Genomic DNA, 20,636 nt, shown 5'->3' with positions numbered 1-20,636 from the left:
CCGTACAGCAACGTCCTGGAGCTAAACAAAATAAAATAAATAAATTCTGTTAAAGAGTTCCAAACCTCTAATATTTAAAATGGAATCTAAAGTCAAGTTTCAAGTCCGTATGTGAGACTGAAGTATAAGTCTTAACTGAGTTTCAGGTCTAGCAGTCTGTCATCCAGAGAGAGTGCAGCATCATGAAGCCCATCTGTGAAAAAATTGGGACTGTGTCCGGATTCCTTTTCTACTCTCTACATAGTGCACTAAATAGTCTGTTCGCTATTTTGTTGTGCTGTTTAAATCTAAAATTCCAAAATCCAGTGCCCTAGAAATTTCCCAGAAGTCTCTGCGAAAAACTAGTGTGCATTAATTCTCACCAGTTTGGGGAATATAGACCACAATGCATTGCCTTTGAACAATTTAGGGAAAAAATATCATAAAAAACTATCATAGTTTCCATCATCAGAACACAGTGGATTTATAAAAAGTCTTCATAAAATGTTCATATTTATTAGGTTTTTACTTCGGGAAAGCAGTGAGGTTTTCAAAAATAGGAGTGACGTGGCGTCTAAATGGCTTTTTCCTCCGTCTGTGGTGGGCTGTGGATTTCTTCCCCGGCGTGGACTCTCATGTGGAGCATCAGGTCGTCAGAGCGCCGGAAGCGTTTGGGGCAGAGTTTGCAGGAGAAGGGCCGCTCGCCGGTGTGCGAGCGCATGTGTCTGCTGAGGTTCCCGCTCTGGCTGAAGCCCTTCCCGCAGCGCCTGCAGACGAAGGCCTTCTCCCCCGTGTGGATCCTCATGTGGATCCTGAGCGTGTGGCTGTGTTTGAAGCGTTTGCCGCACTCCTCGCAGGACGTGGGCGTCTCCCCGATGTGACTCAGCATGTGCACGCTCAGGCTCTCCTTGTCCTGGAAGCTCAGCGTGCAGGCGCCGCAGGCGTGTTGTCTCTGTACGCTGTGGCGGACGGTGTGCTTCTTCAGGCTGGAGCTGTGCGAGAAGGTCTGGCTGCAGATGGAGCAGGAGAAGGGCCGCTCCCCGGTGTGAGTCCGCATGTGCCGGCTCAGGTTCCCGCTCTGACCGAAGCGTTTCCCGCACTTGCTGCAGGAAAAAGGCCGCTCGCCTGTGTGCGTGAAGGCGTGGACCTTCAGGTCCCGCTTCTGACAGAAGCGCTTCCCGCATTCCTGGCAGGAGTGTGGGCGCTCTCCGGAGTGGGTCTTTAGGTGAACGGTCAGCGAGTTGCGAGTTTTGAAGCTGCGGCCGCAGACTTCGCAGATGCAGGACTTCTCTCTGCGGTGGATCCTCATGTGAGCGCCCAGAGCAGCAAAACTCTCTCCACAAACTTTACACGGAAATCTCCGTTTTTCCATCTGCCGTCTCTGATACTTCCTCTTCTTGAAGGGTTTTGCACCCACGTCCTTGTTTGGGGTTTTCTCCTCCACCGGACGTCTGACTCCCCCGTTCCTCACGGCCAACTCCTGGTCGGTTCTCGATCCTCTGTGAGCATCATGCGGACAGTTTGGATCTTCTTCCTCGTAATCCTGCTTCAGATGCAGCTGCTCTTCTTCATCCAGGCCGATGCACACTTCCTCCTCTTCATCTTTAATCTGGGGACGTTCTTCTTCTTCCTGCTTCACATCACAGTTCTGCTCCTGGTCACAGATTTTCATCTTTGGTTGACTGAAACGACAAAAAACACGCAAACAAAAGTCTGGGATAAATATTCAAACAAAAAACACAGACAGAGGCAAAAAATGAGAGAACCTGGACTGAAAGTCCAACTGGAGGCTTCAAGGTGTCATTTTTCTGCACTACATTGCCCTTTACTAATTAACTGCCCAAGAGGAGTCGTATATAAAATGAACAAAACAGGCCCCAGAACTGAACCCTGAGGAACGCCACGACATGGATTTTCTTTTTCATTTCAGAGGTTAATGAACTTACATTGACGTAAAAATGTTCTTCCACTGAGGTATGACAAAAACCAAGCTAAAACAGACCCAGACAGACCATAATCACCTCGAAGACTTGGGATCATAATGCTGTGATCAACAGGATCAAGACGCGATTTCCGGCCAGAATGGGAATCTGTTCCAGTAGAATGATTCTTCCTCAAACATGACTGAAAAACATCAGAGATATGATGTTGCTCTATATACACATTTAGTTGCTCTGCACCTTCCTTCTCCAACATTTTAGAGACAAAAGGAAGCTTTGAACTTGGTCTAAATGGTTTTGGATCAGTGGGAATTACAATTTTTGTGAGAAAAAAAAACCTGAGTTTAAATGTATAAGAGGGTTTGATCTTCTTCAGTAGAGAATAATCATCCAAGATCCAAGACCTTTGTCCAAAAACCCTGAAGAAATGTGCGACCATCCAATTGGGAAAGCTTAGGATGTTGAGCGGTAGTGGAAGAAACGAGCGTGTTGAAAAGAATTTCTGGATTCGGTCTATTTACTGAGATCATTTTAATGGAAGGAAGCTGATCTAGCCTGATTTATCGTCTCTTTCAGAGGAAGTCTGTGAACCTCCATAAATGCTCCAGTTTACGGGGCTGTGAATATCTTCACTCATCCAAGGAAATGACCTTTTTGGAGAAACTACACTCTCTCTAATGGAAGCAACGTGTTTCAGATGGAAAAAAGTGACCGTGTGTGAATGGGTGAAAATATGTAACATTAATTAATGCCCACCTATAGACTGCATGTTACTGATTACTGCAGCCCTGTTCTGTTTGCGTAACATCATGTCTTTTGATGCTTTTGCTGTAGTTTGCTGCCAGCAGCAGCAGTGAGGAACCCGTGTGTGATCGGACACACCAAGCCGGCGGATCCCCATCTGCAGGAATACGTGCCTCCAAGAGACCGTACGTGATTGGTCCTCCACGCGGATACATCACACACTGCAAGGCTTGTAGACAAATGTATGGCGTTGTTGTTCACCTATCGGCCTATCCCGTTAGGGGTTGCCACGCCGACTGGTTTGGTAGAGAGTTTTTATGGCCTTCCTGACACAACCCTGTATTTTCAACGCACAGGGAGAGATTTTGGCTCATTGCGTCCCTGAGGAGTCAACCCAGGTTTCCAGTGTGACAGTCCTGCACCCAACCATTAAAATCGAGTAAATCCACCATCCACCCCTCCATCCATCCAGCAGGAAAAGCTGCCTCTGTCCACTGTTCTCCTCCTTCCAGCGATTGAAGATGAGTCTTCTGTAATTCATAGGCTGCACTCACTCCCACATTTACCTGTATTTTACACCTGTCTGGACTGGGGTGCCAAAAAGGGAAGGTAAGAGTGGGCCCAGACTGGGGGGGCACAGAGGCCCCCTAACAATGATGAAGTAAGTCATAAAACAGTAAGTAATCACAAATATTTTACTTTCAATGTCATGGTAACATTTTATTTGTTTTTGGAAACATCAACATCTGAAGGAATCCCCCCCATACCCCATGTTTGTTTTAAGATGGTTCAGTCCTACTTTTGAGGTTTTTGACAGACCGGCCCACGTTGTGTGAGGGAGAGAAGACATGTCTGAAAAATCAGGATCCCAAAAAAGGAGGGAAAAGAAATTAAGAGAGGAAAAGGAGTTGAAGGGTTGAATGTATGTCAGCCAGTATTTCAGGACAAAAGGTGGGTCTGTGGTAGAAAAGGATGGAATATTAACTTTGTCCCAATAAACTCACTTCTCTCACCATATTAGCTCAAGAAAAATGGAGTTTTACCTTTCACTATATTAGTTAGCTGATCCCTTCATACATTTATCAAGCCGTTTTTATTCAATAATAGTTGAGTCAAGTACACCAGCATCAGCAGAAACAGCAGCATCAGTCTGTCAGCTGCAAATATTAATATTTGACCAGAATTTCATAAAACAAAGGTGAATCGGTCATAAGAATGATTAAATAAAGTTAATTTTAACTATTTTAACAGACAAAAATAAAATGGAAAATGTGTAATAAGGAGAATATCTGCTGTGTGCAGCAGAATGCTCTCTAAATTCTATAGTAAATTCTATTGTATTCAGTGCTCAGTTCTTCCCACACTATACATGTCAGTTGTCGTGCTATTTTGTCACAAAGATGATAATAATAGTATAAAAAAATTCCATCATAATGCATAATTGTATGTCAAACCGTGTTGGGGGAAAATAATTTTGGGAAAATTATTTTCATGGGGCCCAAAATCCATTGCGGGGCCCCTGGTCTGTTCTGGTCAATAAAGTTTTTTATTTTGGTTTGTTAAAGGACTAAAAGGCGGAATTTCCGGTAGAGCAATTGTGTTCGTAGAGTGAGGGAGGCATAAAACGTGGAATTAGACATCTAGAATAGATATCTCCATATCTATTTCTTCTTGTAGCTCAGCTTCTCTGTGACCACATTTAATCCAGTCCATTACGAGGGATCTCCATCGCTGGTAGATCTATTGTCGTAAGTCAGCTCGCCGGTGATACCACTCTCTTTCTCAAAGACAGCTCACAAATTCCATTAGCAATAAATATAATTAAGTCTTTTTCCAAAGCATCCGGTCTTTCCTTAAATTTGAAAAAATGTGAACTTCTCCCAATTAAATCTTGTGATTCGGATTCACTCTTTAATATTCCTGTAAAGACATCAGTCACATATCTTGGTATAATAATATAAAAAACGGAAAATGATAGAGGTAATACTAACTTTTTTCCAATTATTGATAAAATGAAAAAGAGGTTTAACCTCTGGCTCTTACGTGACCTTTCCATTAAAGGTCGAATTCTCCTCTCCAAGGCTGAAGGCCTCTCCAGAGTCATTTATGCCGCTCAGTCTCTTTATGTCAGTAACATCGTTAGCAAAACTGTTGATAAACTGCTATGCCACTTTGTCTGGAAAAACTGAACTCATCATATAAGGAAATCTGTTCTGATGAATGATTATACTAGTGGGGGGGCTGAACTTCCTGGATTTCAGTACCTTAAATATGACTTTTAAAATTAATTGGATAAGAAAGTTTCTTAAAAATCCGAACTCTCTGTGGAACTTCATACCCAATTACATTTTCTCCCAGGTTGATGGGCTCGACTTTTTACTGCTCTGCTCATACAAGCCCGACAAAGTGTCATTCAAACTGTCTTCATTTCATAAACAGATGTTACTTGCTTGGTCCATGATTTAGAAACATAACTTTTCTCCTCACAGGTTTTACATTTGGAACAATAGATATATTCTTTACAAAAACAAAGCTATCTTGATCCAACAGTGGTTTGATAATAATATCAGACTAGTTAGTCAATTATTCAATCAACAAGGTCAACTTTATACTTACACCGAATTCCTTCAGTTCTGCAGGATCCCTGTTTCTGTGAAGGACTTTTCGGTTGTTTTTGATGCCGTTTCCCTCAACCTCACCTATCTTTATGAAGGAACTCCGACTCCATCTGCTCCCCAACCACAGCTTCACGTGACGGACACTGCTGTCGGAAAACTCTGCTTCTCTGCTTTGACAAATCAAAACAAAGACATCCGAAGACTGTTCCAGCAGGAGCTAAAAACGGAATTCCCGGCCAGAACATTTTGGACTTCACTTCATGGTCAAGTTTGTTGGGAAAAGGTTTGGCTTCTGCCAAACAAATGTCTTATGAACAACAAAGTGAAAGAGTTTTCATTCAAGATCATTCATAGGTTTTATCCAACAAATCAGTTTATGCAAAGGCTAAAAAGGGATATTGATAAAAACTGTTTCTTTCTGTTCTTTTGGACCTGCAAGTACACTGAAAAAATATGGGACAAATTAACAAACTTGATAAAAGCTCAAATTTATCCACATTTTACCTTAACATGGAAAAACATCTTATTTGGTTACGTTAATTACGATAATACTTTATTTTTTTTTAATTTTATTTAATAAATCTTCTGATTTTATTAACCAAGTATTACATTCACAAATCTAAATTCAGCTATAAAGCTCCTAATTTTCTTGATTTACTAGCCCAAATTAGATGTTACTTACACTCCATTTTCCCCAGTACAAACAAAAAAGCAATTAAAACATAGCACCTTGCTCAGCTTTATAATTTAATATAAGTTTATTTTCTTGCTTGTATATCCCCTGGCGTTTACTTTGAACTTTTGATGTATAGTTTATTGTCCCCTGTTCTTTTGATGTATGTCACCTTGTTTCTGAATCAATAAAAAAATGGAGTGAGGGGGGCGGATTGACAGCAGGTATCGACACGTGCACGCGCGTGCTCACTCCTGTCAGATGCACTTCAACCTAGAGACAACAACGTCACGAACCTGAAGCTGGCGTTTCCGGCGGAAATCCTGCAGTCTGCGCCGCCGGTCGACCTTCTTCCGGTACCAGATGATGTTTCCTTTTATAAAACCAGTTCCTAAATTTGTCAATATTTCAGCCACAAAAAGGAAAACAAACCAACATTTCCTTTCATGGCGCCAGAGGCTCAGGTCCGTCAGATAAGTGTGTCCCTCAGAAACAACAAACTGCGCTCTGTTGGTTCCGCGTCATAACTTCCACAAAAACTACACGTTTTCATTAATTAGAAGAAACCCGAATTAAACTGAACTTTATTTATCTCACAGGGAGAAATTCACTCATCATGGTAGCTTAAAGAAAGAAAAAATAAGTGATAGTACAGTTACAGCTCACCAGATATGAGATTTTAAAAAACAAATAAGCAAATAGATACATAATAATTGGGCACATTTGTGCAAATGTTGATGACCTGGTCACACAGATGAGTTGTGCAGTCTGTTGGCAGTAGCACTCGTTTCTACACTGTTGATGTCTGAGTCTGTTGCTGAAGGAACTCCTCAGTCCCTTCACAGACGGGTTCAGTGGGTGAGATCTGCTGTCCATGAAGGATCTGAGCTTGGTCAACATCCTCCTCTCACCCACCTCCTCCACAGAGTCCAACGAGCAGCCCAGGACAGAGCTGGCCCTCCTGACCAGCTTATTCAGTTCTGGTCAGTTCTGCTCACCCCCCAGCAGACAACAGTGTAAGAAAAGGCAGAGGCCACCACCACAGTCATGAAAAGTTCTGAGTAGAGGTCTGCACACTCCAAAGGACCTCAGGTTCCTCAGAAGTTGTAGGTGACTTTGACCTTCCTGTACAGGTCATCGGTGTTGTGGAACTAGTCCAGTTTGTTGTTGAGGTCAATCTGTCCTGCAGGTGTTTAAGCACAGGTGATTGCTCTCACACCAGCTCCCAAAGTTCCTGATGGTCCTGGTGGTCTCTAGGTGAGTCAGCACCCGGTGCAGCAGGTAGAAGACCTGTCATCCATCCCAATGTTTGGATTGTAGGAGAACTGCATCGGGTCAGTCGCCGTGCTCACCACAGAGCTGAGGTTCTTACAGATGACCATCTACACGGTCTTCGTCAGGTGGAAGGTCAAGTCAACAGGTCTATAGTGCTTTGGTTCCTCTGTGTGTGGGGTCTTGGGGACTGGGACCACACAGGAGGTCTTCCACAGGACTGGGACCTTTTCCACGCTAAGGCTCAGGCTGAAGATGTACCAGAGTATATGGCAGAGCTGGTCTGCACAGTTCCTGAGCAGCTGGGGGCTGATACCATCAGCTTTCCTGCTCTTCAGCCGCCCGAGATCCCTCCTCACCTCAACTCACCCAATGTAAGGGAGGGGAATGGGGGACGGGGGATGTGTGAAGAGAGAGACAAGTTAATGTAATTCAGTGATGCAGTGGGTCGGGCCGTCGATGTTCTGGGAGTTCTGCAGTATCTCCCTATCTGTGGTCTGGGCACCTCAGACTGAAGTCTCTCAGCTCCCTCCTCAGTCCACACTTTCACAGACGTCTTCTGTTAGCAGCTGTCTCCTCACCCTGGATGCATCTAGGGATCAGATGCACCAGGTTGTGCAGGTTTCACAGACTAGAAATGTTCCAACTACATTCTCTATTGACATTTTATTTGAGAAAAAGCCTCCTGACATATTTTTCATTTGTGGCTTTCAATAAAATATACTTACTGGAGGCGTCTGAAGGTTGCCAAATTTGGATAAAAAGTCACCGAAATGGCAACGTGTGAAGTTTGTGTCCCCTAACATTTCAATGGAAATTGAGTTTTGGGTGTTTATACCTTGTTCTTGTGAAATTTCTCTGATGATGGAGGACATGTATAAAGAAAATGTATACTAAAATTATATTTCTGAGTCTTTCCCCGTTCAAATATTTGTGAATCAGGATGAAAAAATACCATTAGAAAAAGATTGTGGTTTGAAGCTACAGTCAGCAGGCCACAGTCTTCCTGCTCTGCTCCATTCTGATGCATTCACTGTCAGACAAACAGATCCATGAACGTCTTTGTTTTCCTCTGGGTCTAAACTGTACGGCTGGATAGCCCTAACATTGGACACCATTTTTGTTGCTCCGCTAATGTTAGTTTGTAAAGGGGCTGTAAGCTAGTGGGAGAGAATGTAAACAGATGGGTGATGGAAAGTGGGGGTGGACTTGCTTCATGCCAAAAAGTCCACCCACAATTTGGACATGAATTTCTAATGAACTAGTGCCGATCTGCAGAAACTACGTCCAAAAAAATGACACATTTCTTCTACATTTGAGCTAAAACGGCATCATCATAATTAACCCTTGTGCTATCCTAGACACTTTGACATTGGGTCATCCAGACCCACTAGACAGTGCTCTGAACCTTTTTTCTTCAATGATTTGTGATCTTCACTGGTGTCCATGGATTACATGAAATCTTTCCACCTTTATCATGGTAGGGAGAACATGTCAAAGTAAGGGTGGGGTCATCTAAGATAGCACAAGGGTTAAAGTGCGGCAATATTTGAAGTGTACCAACTTTTTCCTCTAAATGCCATCTGGTGTCAAATTCACAGTCCGGATAAACACCTAAATCATAAAACACCTATAATACTCATAAAATAGCATGATTACACGGATGAGGTTCTAGTAATAGATGGAACATGAACCACATTTTGTTTTCTGGAAAACATGCTTTTGCTCCGTGGGAACAATAAAGTTGGGCTTTGGCTTGCAGTCAGTTATGTGATAAAACTGAAGATAAATAAAAACTATTTATTTTTCTGTTTTCCATTTATTGCACTAAGACAAGTAAGTGTCCTTTCAGATTATCAGTGCCCTGCTCAGGGTGAACCCTGCCTTTACCCAACAGTAGCTGGGATAGGCTCCAGCAACCCAGTGACCCTAAAAAAAGAAAGGGTTAAAAAAAAGGTTGGATGGATAAAACCAAAAAGGGTTAAATGATATGAAATGAATGAAACAGTTTTTCTTGTATGTTGTGAGCATTCAGTGATGAGACACAGAATGTATTTCATGGTAAAATCAGAGGTGATGTGAAAATGTAACAACCAGCAGGCGGTTGATCAGTTCATGATGAAATGTTGGGTAAACTCATTTAAATGTGACACTAAAAATACTTTTAAAAAAAAGCACAAGCTCAAAGTTCACATTCTTCCTGTGGAGATCTGGGAATAAAGTTTTCTTTTCCATGTCAGTTTGTTCACATCCAAAGCAAAAGAATAGAAGTTTAAAACCTTTTATTAAAGGCAATAGGTCATTTGAAACTAAACGTTCATCTCGGTTTGTCCAGCTTGACGTTCCTGTCCGGCCGTGAGGTCAGAAACATTACGTTCCACCGAAGTCAGCCGTGATTCTTCCAGAGGTGGGGGTTACACAGGAAGTTTCCTTTGAGAAGCCACTTCCTGTTTGCATTATCCTTCATTGTAGTCATCCAGTCTTTTCCTTAACTAGAAATGTGGTTTGGAAACCAACAGTCCTTCCAGCCCTTGTTCTATCTTGTGGGGTACAGATGACCCCACTCCCAACATTAACGTTGGGAGTGGGGTCATCTGGACCCCACAAGATAGAACAAGGGTTAAAGGATTTAGGTCACTTAGGACTTTTTACCATCTTCAGTGAATGCAGATCTGCCGATGTGCTCAGAAAAGGTTTTTAGAGCTGGGGTGGCAGTTCCAGGCCTCAAGGGCCGATGTGTTCGGTGTGTGATGATTAGGTCAGCCAATAGGACGCGGCAGAGCAGTTATTCTTGGAAAACATGCAGGAATGAGGATGTTAACGCCCCCCACGAATGAGCGGGATGAGTGGAAATTCTGGCTTTATTGAAAACATTCCTCCCCCTTCGATTCGGATTTTCGGATTGGATTTTCACCTCTGACAGGACCACAAAGCCAGCAGCAGAGGGCAGACTGAGCTCAAATGTTCTCCACATGGACTCCTCAGTGCAGCGTTCCAGGACCTGCATTTTACTTTTCCGCCTAAAACCTACAAATCCAGATTTGAACGTTTCAAGCAGGAACGTCCCCGAGCATCCAGAGTTCTGAGGGTGGCAGCAGGTCGGCTGTGAAAGCTGCCGTTTGGCGCTGAAGCTGCTCAGTCTGTCGAACGTCAACGGCTAGAGGAGCAACAAACACCGGAACAGGTGGAGCTTCCGGCATTAGGAGCACCATTACTCCCCTTCAGGAGTCTTCATCGCGGCGTCAGCCTCCTGCTTCACGTCCAGTGGCTCCTCGTCCGGAGCGATGCTGAGCTCCTCCTCTTCATCCTTCACCTGCGACGCCTCGGCTACCTCCTGCTTCACCTCGGAGCTCCTCTCCTCCCCGTCTGCGTTCATAGAATCCTGGGGGAGGACTGCAGGGAGCACAGACATCATCATCATCATCACCATCAGGGCTGAGTAGATGATGAAGAACATGGATAAACAAACGGAATCATTTGATGGACAAAGTTGATTTAGAAAGCAAAACGTGACATCATCAGCTGAGATTTTGAACTCAAACTGTTCTTTTAATCATCCAGAGTCGTTTTTCTCAGTGAAGATGGTTTCCAGTTGATATTTTTTCCCCGGCGTCTCATAAAAGTGGGTTTTCTCCTCAAACTGCACAGGAAGCACTTCATGAAATCCCTCACATCCTCACCTGTGTCCTAACCCTGGATCTTTGCTGGTGTGGTTCCTGTTAGACACAAAAGGTGCCTGTGCTTCAGGATCATCCCATGACATCTCCCCCCTACATGGCACTGAAGCACAGGAACATTTGGAATTTCAGGTCAAAATACTCCTGAAAACAACAGATCAGAAGCCAAAAATGCTTCTTTCTTTCCCTGATTATAACGAGATGATCCGGTTGGTTATGAAAACGAGAAAATTGTCACACACTAAAAGAAAACCCGTAGTCCTTTTCGGCTTCTATACAGAAAAAAATATGAATTTTTTAAAAATGCTATTTTATGTTTCAAAGAAAACCAAAACACTTTCTTCCTGCCAGATCTCCCGGAGCATGAACAGAGGGAAACCTTACCTAAAGCGGGCGGTTGGACCTGATCAGGGCTCCAGCTGATGTCTGTCTGCCTCCGGCGTCGCTCGCTCTTCTCCTCGTACTCCTCCACGGTTCTCTCGTACCGGGCCAGGATCCTCTCCGCAGCAGCGTCGAGCCTCTCGCTGATAAACTCTCTCAGAAACTCGACTGAAGACATCGCTGTTGTCGCGGGGTTCGGCTTAAAAACAAACAAACAAAATCAGACACTCCGCGGTGAAATCCCCCTTGCCCGAAGCTCGAAGCTAACGATGCCAGTCTGCCCGCGTGCGTGCTTCTTCTTCATTTCCATGCCCACACAACAAGTTATAAAGCTCACTGACGCCACCTGCTGGACTGGAGTGGACACGGAGACAGAATGAACATTTTAAATTATTATGTTATGTTATTTCAGGCTATGATAAATTAATGTCAGGCTCTCAACGAAACTCTTTTAGATACTATTCAGATACTTTGAGTGTGGTACATCTTAAACACTCCCTGCAATTAAAGTACATACATATTCCATCACACAGAGAAGCAACCGTGCTGGAAAAGCTTTCTGTGAATGGTGAGATGGCTGGACCCTCATTTTTATCAGATTTACTTATTTAGTTTATGAACGTCCCAGAGCCCTCAGGTCCACAGGTGCAGGTCTGCTGGTGGTCCCAAAGGTCAGAACTTAAACCCACGGCGAGGCCTCCTTTCAGCACTGTGGGCCTCGCCGGTGGAACAGCCTGCCTGAGGACGTGAGGGCTTCAGCCACTGTGGAGGTTTTTAAGAAAAAACTTAAAACACATCTTTTTAGTAAAGCTTTTACATAGTTTTTCTTGTCCACATGTTTTTATTTGATTTTATAAAATTTTAACAACTAATTTCATTTGTTTTGATTTTAATGTATGTGTTGGGTTTTTGTGTGTTTTATTAATTCGTTTATTTTTATTTATTATTATTATTATTATTTCTTTACTAATCTAGCCACAGGGGTTGCAAGCCAGCTGCCTCTGTGCCGGTCCCAAGCCCGGATAAATAGAGAGGGTTGCGTCAGGAAGGGCATCCGGCGTAAAAATTGCCAAAATAACCATGCGAATCATCCACAACACTTTAGACATACCGGATCGGTCGAGGCCCGGGTTAACAACGACCGCCACCGATGCTGTTAACCTACAGGGTGTCGGTGGAAATTTGACTACTGTTGGTCGAAGAAAGAGGGCAGGCAGAAGGGTCCGTGGCCAGAGAGAGAAGGGAAAAGGCAGGAACATAGGTTTGAGAATAGGGACTCTTAACGTTGGCACAATGACAGGGAAAGGCAGAGAGCTGGCAGACATGATGGAGAGAAGGAAGGTAGATGTACTGTGTGTGCAGGAGACAAGGTGGAAGGGCAGCAAGGCACGTAGTATTGGAGGAGGATACAAACTGTTCTATCATGGTGTTGATAGGAAGAGAAACGGGGTAGGTGTGATTCTGAAGGGGGAGTTTGTAAACAGTGTTCTAGAGGTGAAAAAAGTCTCAGACAGGATGATGAGCCTAAAGTTAGAAATTGAAGGGGTGATGGTGAATGTAGTCAGTGGGTATGCGCCACAGGTTGGCTGTGAGTTAGAAGTGAAGGAGAGATTCTGGAGTGAGTTGGATGAGGTCATAGAGAGTATCCCCAGAGGAGAGAGAGTTGTTATTGGAGCAGACTTTAATGGGCATGTTGGTGAGGGCAATAGAGGTGATGAGGAGGTGATGGGCAGGTTTGGTGTGAAGGAAAGGAATCTGGAAGGACAGATGGTGGTGGACTTTGCGAAGAGGATGGAAATGGCTGTAGTCAACACTTACTTCCAGAAGAGAGAGGAACATAGAGTGACATACAGAAGTGGAGGTAGGAGTACTCAGGTGGACTACATCCTATGTAGACGAGGTCATTTGAGAGAGGTTAATGACTGCAAAGTGGTGGTAGGAGAGAGTGTAGCCAGACAGCACCGCATGGTGGTGTGTAAGATGACACTGGAGGTCAGGAAGAAGAAGAGAGGGAAAACAGAAAAGAAGACCAAGTGGTGGAAGCTACAGAATGAAGAAACTTGTGAGGAATTTAGGCAGAAGTTGAGACAGGTCCTGGGTGGTCAGGATGAGCTTCCAGATGACTGGGAAACTACAGCAGAGATTATCAGGGAAACAGGTAGGAAGGTGCTAGGTGTGTCATCTGGAAAGAGGAAAGACGGTAAAGACACTTGGTGGTGGAATGAGGAAGTACAGGACTGCGTCCAGAGGAAGAGGTTGGCTAAAAGGAAGTGGGATGTAGAAAGGACTGAGGAAGGTAGACAGGAGTACAAGGAAGCGCAGCGTAGAGTGAAGAGAGAGGTGGCAAAGGCCAAACAGAAAGCCTACGATGAGCTATATGACAGGTTAGACACAAAGGAAGGAGAGAAGGACTTGTACAGGCTAGCCAGACAGAGAGACAGAGATGGGAAGGACGTGCAACAGATAAGGGTGATTAAGGACAGAGATGGAAAGGTGCTAACAACCCAGGAGAGTGTACAGAAAAGATGGAAGGAGTATTTTGAGGAGCTGATGAACGTGGAAAATGACAGGGAAAGAAGGGAGGGAGATGTGGTTGTTGTGGAGCAGGAAGTAGCAGAGATTGGAAAGGATGAGGTTAGGAAGGCTCTGAAAAGGATGAAGAGCGGAAAGGCCGTTGGTCCTGATGACGTACCTGTGGAGGTATGGAAGTGCTTAGGAGAGACAGCAGTGGAATTTCTAACGAGGTTGTTTAATAGGATTTTAGAGAGTGAGAAGATGCCTGAGGAATGGAGGAGAAGCGTTCTGGTTCCGATCTTTAAGAACAAGGGTGACACGCAGAACTGCAGCAGCTATAGAGGAATAAAGTTGATGAGCCACACAATTAAGCTGTGGGAAAGAGAAGTGGAAGCCAGGCTTAGGAAGAAGGTGGAGATTTATGAGCAGCAGTATGGTTTCATGCCCCGTAAGAACACCACTGATGCCATTTTTGCTTTGAGAATGTTGATGGAAAAGTACAGAGATGGTCAGAAGGAGCTGCATTGTGTGTTCGTAGATTTAGAGAAGGCGTATGACAGGGTGCCGAGGGAGGAGCTGTGGTACTGTATGAGGTCGTCTGGAGTGGCAGAGAAGTATGTCAGAGTAGTTCAGGACATGTATGAGAGAAGTATGACGGTGGTCAGATGTGCTGTAGGTCAGACAGAGGAGTTCAAGGTGGAGGTGGGACTACACCAAGGATCAGCTTTGAGTCCCTTTTTGTTTGCTATGCTGATGGACAGGCTGACAGACGAGGTAAGACAGGAATCTCCCTGGACAATGATGTTTACAGATGACATTGTAATTTGCAGTGAGAGTAGAGAGCAGGTGGAGGAACAGCTAGAGAGGTGGAGGTTTGCTCTGGAAAGAAGAGGCATGAAGGTCAGTCGTAGTAAGACAGAATACATGTGTCTGAACGAGAGGGATCAAGGTGGAAGTGTTAGGTTACAGGGGGCTGAGGTGAAGAAGGTGCAGGAGTTTAAGTACTTGGGGTCAACAGTTCAGTGTGATGGGGAGTGTGGAAAAGAGGTGAAGAGGCGAGTGCAGGCAGGTTGGAGCGGGTGGAGGAAAGTGTCAGGAGTGTTGTGTGACAGAAGAGTGCCAGCAAGACTCAAAGGAAAGGTGTACAAGACAGTGGTGAGACCAGCTCTGCTCTATGGGTTAGAGACGGTAACAGTGAGTCAGAGACAAGAGGCTGAGATGGAGGTAGCGGAGATGAAGATGTTGAGGTTCTCCTTAGGGGTGACCAGGTTAGACAGGATAAGGAACGAATACATCAGAGGGACGGCTCATGTTGCCTGTGTTAGGGACAAAGTCAGAGAAGCCAGACTGAGATGGTTTGGACATGTTCAGAGGAGGGATAGTGGATATATTGGTAGAAGGATGTTGGAGATGGAGCTGCCTGGCAGGAGGGCAAGAGGACGGCCAAAGAGGAGATATATGGATGTCTTAACAGAGGACATGAAGTTGGCTAATGTTAGGGTAGAAGATGTCCATGATAGAGTGAGGTGGAAAAGGATGATTCGCTGTGGCGACCCCTGATGGGAAAAGCCGAAAGAGAAAGATTATTATTTCTTTACTATGAGTATTATTTTGACTACTGTATTTTTTATCTTATTTTTATATTTTATTCTTTCTCTGGGAAGCACTTTGAGATGCTCTGTAGCATGAAAAGCACCCGGCTGGGTGGCTCGGTTGGTAAGGTGAGCGGCTACCACGCAGGAATCCAGGGTTCGACTCGACGGGAATAAACAATGTTACTGAGTCAATTACCATATCAATGGCTAGCAATGAACATCACCCAGTGAGGATCCTATGGCAAGGACCCTCACTAATTCCCAAGTGGAATTAGGCTGTAGCTCACCACTCCCCCAGGGGATGGGTCGAATGCGGAGACGAATTTCCCCATTGTGGGATCAATAAAGTACCAATATAAATAAAGTTGAATTTGACTATTTAAAAGAACCACCCTTCTGCGGGTGGTCTCTCCTCCAAGCTCGGGTCCTCTACCAGAGGTCTGGGAGCTTGAGGGTCCTGCGCAGTATCTTAGCTGTTCCGAGCACTGCACTTTTCTGGACTGAGAGGTCTGAGGTCTTTCCATGTATCTGTTGTAGCCACTCCTCCAGCTTGGGGGTTACTGCCCCAAGTGCTCCAATTACCACAGGCACCACTGTCACCCTCACTTTCCAGGCTTTATCCAGTTCTTCTCTGAGTCCCTGGTATTTCTCCAGTTTCTCATGTTCCTTCTTCCTGATGTTCCCATCGCTTGGCACTGCCACATCCACCACAACGGCTTTCCTCTGTTCTTTATCCACCACTACAATGTCTGGTTGGTTCGCCATTACCATCCTATCAGTCTGGATCTGGAAGTCCCACAGGATCTTTGCCCTCTCATTCTCTACCACCTTCGGAGGTGTTTCCCATTTTGACCTTGGGGTTTCCAGTTCATATTCTGCACACATGTTCCTGTATATTATTCCAGCCACTTGATTGTGGCGCTCCATGTATGCTTTACCTGCCAGCATCTTACACCCTGCAGTTATGTGCTGGATTGTTTCAGGCACCTCTTTGAACAGCCTGCACCTTGGGTCTTGTCTGGTGTGGTAGATCTGAGCCTCTATCACTTTGGTGCTCAGGGCTTGTTCCTGAGCTGCCAGGATGAGCACTTCAGTGCTGTCCTGTAGGCCAGCCCTTTCTAGCCATTGGTAGGACTTCTTGATATCAGCCACTTCAGTTATGGTCTGGTGGTACATCCCATGTAGGGGTTTGTCCTCCCATGAGGATCTGTCTTCCAGCACTGTATCCTCTGCTCTCAATTGCTTGAGACATTCACTGAGCACACTGTCAGTTGGGGACTTGAGCTTGATGTATTCATGAATCATACAAGACTCTTTCTGAAGCACTCATCAAATGACTGGTTATGATAGAGGACATATATTTAGAAAAATAAACTTAAAATTGTAAATTGTATTTCTAAGTTTTTCTGTTTTCAAATTGTTGTGAATCAGGAGCAGACAAATAAATGTAGTCTTAAAAAGAACGCATGTGTGACGTAGAAAACATGCTGGGTGGGCCACAAAGCTCCCTGTTACGCCCTCTTCTGATTCATTTTCTTGCAGATGAATAGATCCACGTACATCTTTGTTTACCTCGTCTGAGCTGGAGTCTGGCTCAGAATATTGCGATTTTTGTTGTGCCGGTAATGTTAGGTTGGGGTTGTAAGGGGCTGTAAGTTTAAGAGAGAGTGTAAACAGATGTGTGATGGGATGTGGGTGTGGGCTGACATTGTGCCCGCAGCTTAGAGGCAAATTTCTGATGAACTACTGCCACTCTGCAGAAACGTCCTGGAATAGGAAAAAAAAAAAAAAAAGAAAAGAAAAAAAATGGCAACATCATAATTAAAATACCACTGGGAACGCTTTTACAATAGATCTAAAGATGATCTAAAAACTACTTAAAACCCATTTTCTCTCACAACATCTTCCCCAATCAGATTTATTTAAAAATAGACAGAGAAATAAATGTAAGGAAAAGCACGTTTGAAAGCACGTTGGCCAGTTAAGCCAGTCCCTTGACCAATCAGTGACTTGGATTTGTAGTGACGTATGGATTTAGCTTATTTGGTGAACCCAGACACGGCAACAAGCCTGACAATGTTTGCATTGGTTTTTCAGATAAAGATAAACCAAGCCTACTCTCCTGATATGATGGTAATCCACAAACACCGATTCAAGGGCGCTAGCAATTAACCAAATCATTTTGTGTCCAAACACAGCGAGATTTGCCCCACTTTGACATTTTGCACTTAGTCTCTTCCAACTGTAGGAGGTGGACATGAGCTGGTAAACAGTAGAAGAAGAAAACTAAGAAGCCCCTCCCTCCAGTGTGAACACCATGGGCTGAACACACACCACGAACACATTTATACCCAGTCTGTAGGTAGCCGCAGTGACTAAAATTAATTGGTAACGCTCTAGAATAGGATTCCTTTATAAACTACTTTTAAAGCAGTAACATTGTGGTATTAAAAACCTGGTCCTAAAAAGTTGAGAGATGCTCTGTCTGCTCAGATTGTCTCCCTGGATGGTGTAAGTATAGCTCCCAATTCCACAGTTAGAAACCTAGGGGCTTTATTTGCCCAGGATTTATCTTTTAAGGCTCACATATCACAGGCTTGTAAAACCGCATTTTTTCTCCTGCGCCATATAGCTGAGATCAGAAATATGCTATCTAAAAGTGATGCTGAAAAACTCATCCATGCATTGTTAGTTTCTCTTCAATGCTCCCAGTTGATTCTGGAATTAAGTTCAAGATCCTCCTGCTAACCTAGAAGGCCTTACATGGTATGACCCCATCCTATATCAAAGATCTCATAGTGCCTTACCAACCAAAGAGAACACTTCTCTCGCAAAATGCAGGACTGCTTGTGGTTCCTAGAATTTGTAAAAGTACAGTTGGAGGTAGAGCCTTTAGTCACCAAGCCCCTGTTTTATGGAATAAGCTCCCAACTCATGGAGGAGAGGCCGACACAGTTTCTACATTCAAAGTTAGGCTCAAAACATTCCTCCTTGGACAGGCTTATTGCCAGGCTAGCTAGTAATCAGAGATTATTGAACTTATTAACATGTTAGAATAGCATTTCAATAACAAAAACAATTAGATCTTAGTAGGCTGCTTGAAGATAGAAGCTGGGGAAACTGTGGTGCCCCTGGGTTCTGTCCTCTCTTCTCACCTACTTCTATCCTTCTTCTCTTCTCTGTTCTTGATCACAATTCATCATTTAGTTCTCCATGGCTCTGTTTGGTGCAGTGCGATTCATGTACTGTCACTCATTCCCACTCCCCTGGAGGGGAGTGATTCCAGAAATAGTTGGCTCGTCCGTGCTCCTACATTTGGCCGTGGATCTCGTCTCTGGTTTGTCTTGCACCCCCAGCCGTCCCCCAACTCCATCTGCATGAAGCCCATCTGCTACCCTTTTCAACCATGTAGTTGTAGAGTTAGATAAGTTCATTCGCTTCTTTTTTTCCCATAATGTGTTTTTTTGTGTGGAGTTTTTCTTTAACGAAAAGGAGTTTCTAAGGGCGAGGATACCCAGGGTCTGTCTAGTTTAGTTTAGCCACTACCTACTCTTCATGTTTTATGTTTTTCATGACTGATTCTATGTTTTTGTGCAATTATTGGTGTGAAGTCAGTTGAGAAAATGTTTTTTAAACTCTGGGCAACCCCCCCCCCCCAAAAGACAAAACTGAGAAACAAGAATCGCTCCCGGTTCTGTATGAGACAGCGTGAACCTTGCGAATCCTCACAGGGTTGTTCTCACAACATAATTTTGTTGTTCTGATATCACTGGGCCCTTTTGTGTTATCATCTTGAGCTGCAACTCTGAGTGGTGCCCCCCCCCTGAGGCCACTGACTCCCTCTGCCTCTTTCAAGAAACACTCAGGTGACACTCAAACACCTGAGCAGGTGAGCTCAGCTCAGTGAGGGTGACTGAATCCTTCAGAGACATCACATGGATGCTCAGTCTGTGTTCTTCCCTGAGTCTGTTACAGCCACCCTGAGTCCAAACCATCAGAGTTTGTTCCAAACTGAACAGAAGAAACAAAAATCACAACAAAATGAAACTGCAAATGAAGCAGAGAAACCAGACTTGTTCTGCCAGAAAAACTCTAAAACAGCTCAACCTTGTGGTCATTTCTGATGGTAAATCCAGAGGAGGTTCTTTGAATCTCATGAAATCGACAAAAGCATCTTTCTTAGTCAACGACAGATAATGACGGTCACTGCATGACACTAGAAGATTTGCCCCCCAAAGAGAAGCCCCTTAATATTCAATAAATATCTTTCATTTCCATTTTAAAATTTTCTTTTTTTTAAATTATATGTTACATTATTAAATTAGAATTTGGCTCAACCCAGTAAATGTATAAAAAAAGTATGAGTTAATCAAAAACAGTAACAAATGTCGGAATTTTCTACTAACTTCATCAAATGAAGGGGCGGAGCTTAATCAGAAACCACTACAAGTGAAAACAGAGATCCACGATCCGGATTTTTAGATTTTTGAATTCCTGACATTTAAACCCTTGTGCTATCTTAGACGACCCCCCCCCACCCTTACATTGACGTGTTCTCCCTACCATGACAAAGGTGGATAAAGGTGGAAAGATTTCATGTAATCCATGGACACCAGTGAAGATGACAAATCATTGAAGAAAAAAGGTTCAGAGCACTGTCTAGTGGGTCTAGATGACCCAACTCCCAAGTGCAGAGGATAGCACAAGGGTTAAAGAAATTTCTTTGTTTCAAAGAAACAAAGACATAAATACGAGTCTGTTTTTAGTTTAATAATTATTTATTTAGTCCTAAATTTTATTCCTCCGCCCATTTGCACGCACTACCACCAGTTTTTAAAGAAACTAAAGTAGCCTTTGGAACCACTTTCACAGCTCCTCATTGAGGTTTTTTCAGGTCAAAAACACTTTCTGTAATGTTCTGTAAAACTCCCAGAAGAAGACAGGTTTTATGAAGAGTCCCTGAAGTCATTGCAGTGTAACTCCGCTGGGTTCTGTCAGCCCTGAGAGCTTTGTGTGCAGCTGCTTCATCTCAAACAAGGAACAGTAACACTGAAGGGGTGAGCCGTTCGCCTGGGGGAGAATGGGTTGTTGTGGAGCAGGCGCTCTCTGAGGGCTTCATCAGCCTGGGAGCTCCGAAAGTAAAGATCAGACAGCAGCAGCAGCAGGTGAGGCTGTTTCAGGCTGAGGATGATGGGAGATCGACCAGTTGCAGAGGACGCCAGGCGGCTGGGCGCCCCAACAGG

The 20,636-nt window shown here is 44.1% G+C and overlaps 2 protein-coding genes across 4 annotated transcripts; both read right to left on the bottom strand.

The window, feature by feature from the left end:
* Positions 1-479: 479 nt before the first annotated feature.
* Positions 480-6,465, bottom strand: LOC101159573 (zinc finger protein 239). 2 transcript variants are annotated; one of them, XM_011473819.3, is made up of 3 exons: positions 6,251-6,465; positions 2,001-2,103; positions 480-1,661 (listed from the first exon to the last, which is right to left on the bottom strand). In XM_011473819.3, exon 3 carries the CDS (start codon positions 1,649-1,651, stop codon positions 554-556), a length of 1,098 nt encoding a protein of 365 aa, XP_011472121.1. In that variant the 5' UTR covers positions 1,652-1,661; positions 2,001-2,103; positions 6,251-6,465; the 3' UTR covers positions 480-553. The 2 variants fall into 2 exon arrangements, with proteins under 2 accessions (XP_011472121.1, XP_011472120.1); XM_011473818.3 differs by lacking the exon at positions 2,001-2,103 and having other exon boundaries at positions 6,251-6,464.
* A 2,546-nt stretch (positions 6,466-9,011) lies between these two features.
* On the bottom strand, positions 9,012-11,608 carry LOC101163803. 2 transcript variants are annotated; one of them, XM_023954078.1, is made up of 3 exons: positions 11,288-11,608; positions 10,907-11,006; positions 9,012-10,619 (listed from the first exon to the last, which is right to left on the bottom strand). In XM_023954078.1, exons 1-3 carry the CDS (start codon positions 11,460-11,462, stop codon positions 10,529-10,531), a joined length of 366 nt encoding a protein of 121 aa, XP_023809846.1. In that variant the 5' UTR covers positions 11,463-11,608; the 3' UTR covers positions 9,012-10,528. The 2 variants fall into 2 exon arrangements, with proteins under 2 accessions (XP_023809846.1, XP_023809847.1); XM_023954079.1 differs by lacking the exon at positions 10,907-11,006 and having other exon boundaries at positions 11,288-11,600.
* Positions 11,609-20,636: the final 9,028 nt, after the last annotated feature.

The sequence above is a fragment of the Oryzias latipes genome, chromosome 4, assembly GCF_002234675.1.
Source record: "Oryzias latipes chromosome 4, ASM223467v1".
In the NCBI taxonomy this organism is placed as follows: Eukaryota; Metazoa; Chordata; class Actinopteri; order Beloniformes; family Adrianichthyidae; genus Oryzias; species Oryzias latipes.
The sequence above is the reverse complement of the archived record's forward strand: the minus strand, read 5'-3'. Positions and strand labels throughout refer to the sequence as shown.

Coding starts and splice junctions, on each gene's coding strand:
- LOC101159573 (XM_011473819.3), bottom strand. CDS start 1,651: ATGAAAATCTGTGACCAGGAGCAGAACTGTGATGTGAAGCAGGAAGAA.
- LOC101163803 (XM_023954078.1), bottom strand. CDS start 11,462: ATGTCTTCAGTCGAGTTTCTGAGAGAGTTTATCAGCGAGAGGCTCGAC. Junction 11,007..11,287: donor GGTCCAACCGCCCGCTTTAG/GTAAGGTTTCCC, acceptor CCTGTGCTTCAG/TGCCATGTAGGGGGGAGATG. Junction 10,620..10,906: donor GATCCAGGGTTAGGACACAG/GTGAGGATGTGA, acceptor TGCTCCCTGCAG/TCCTCCCCCAGGATTCTATG.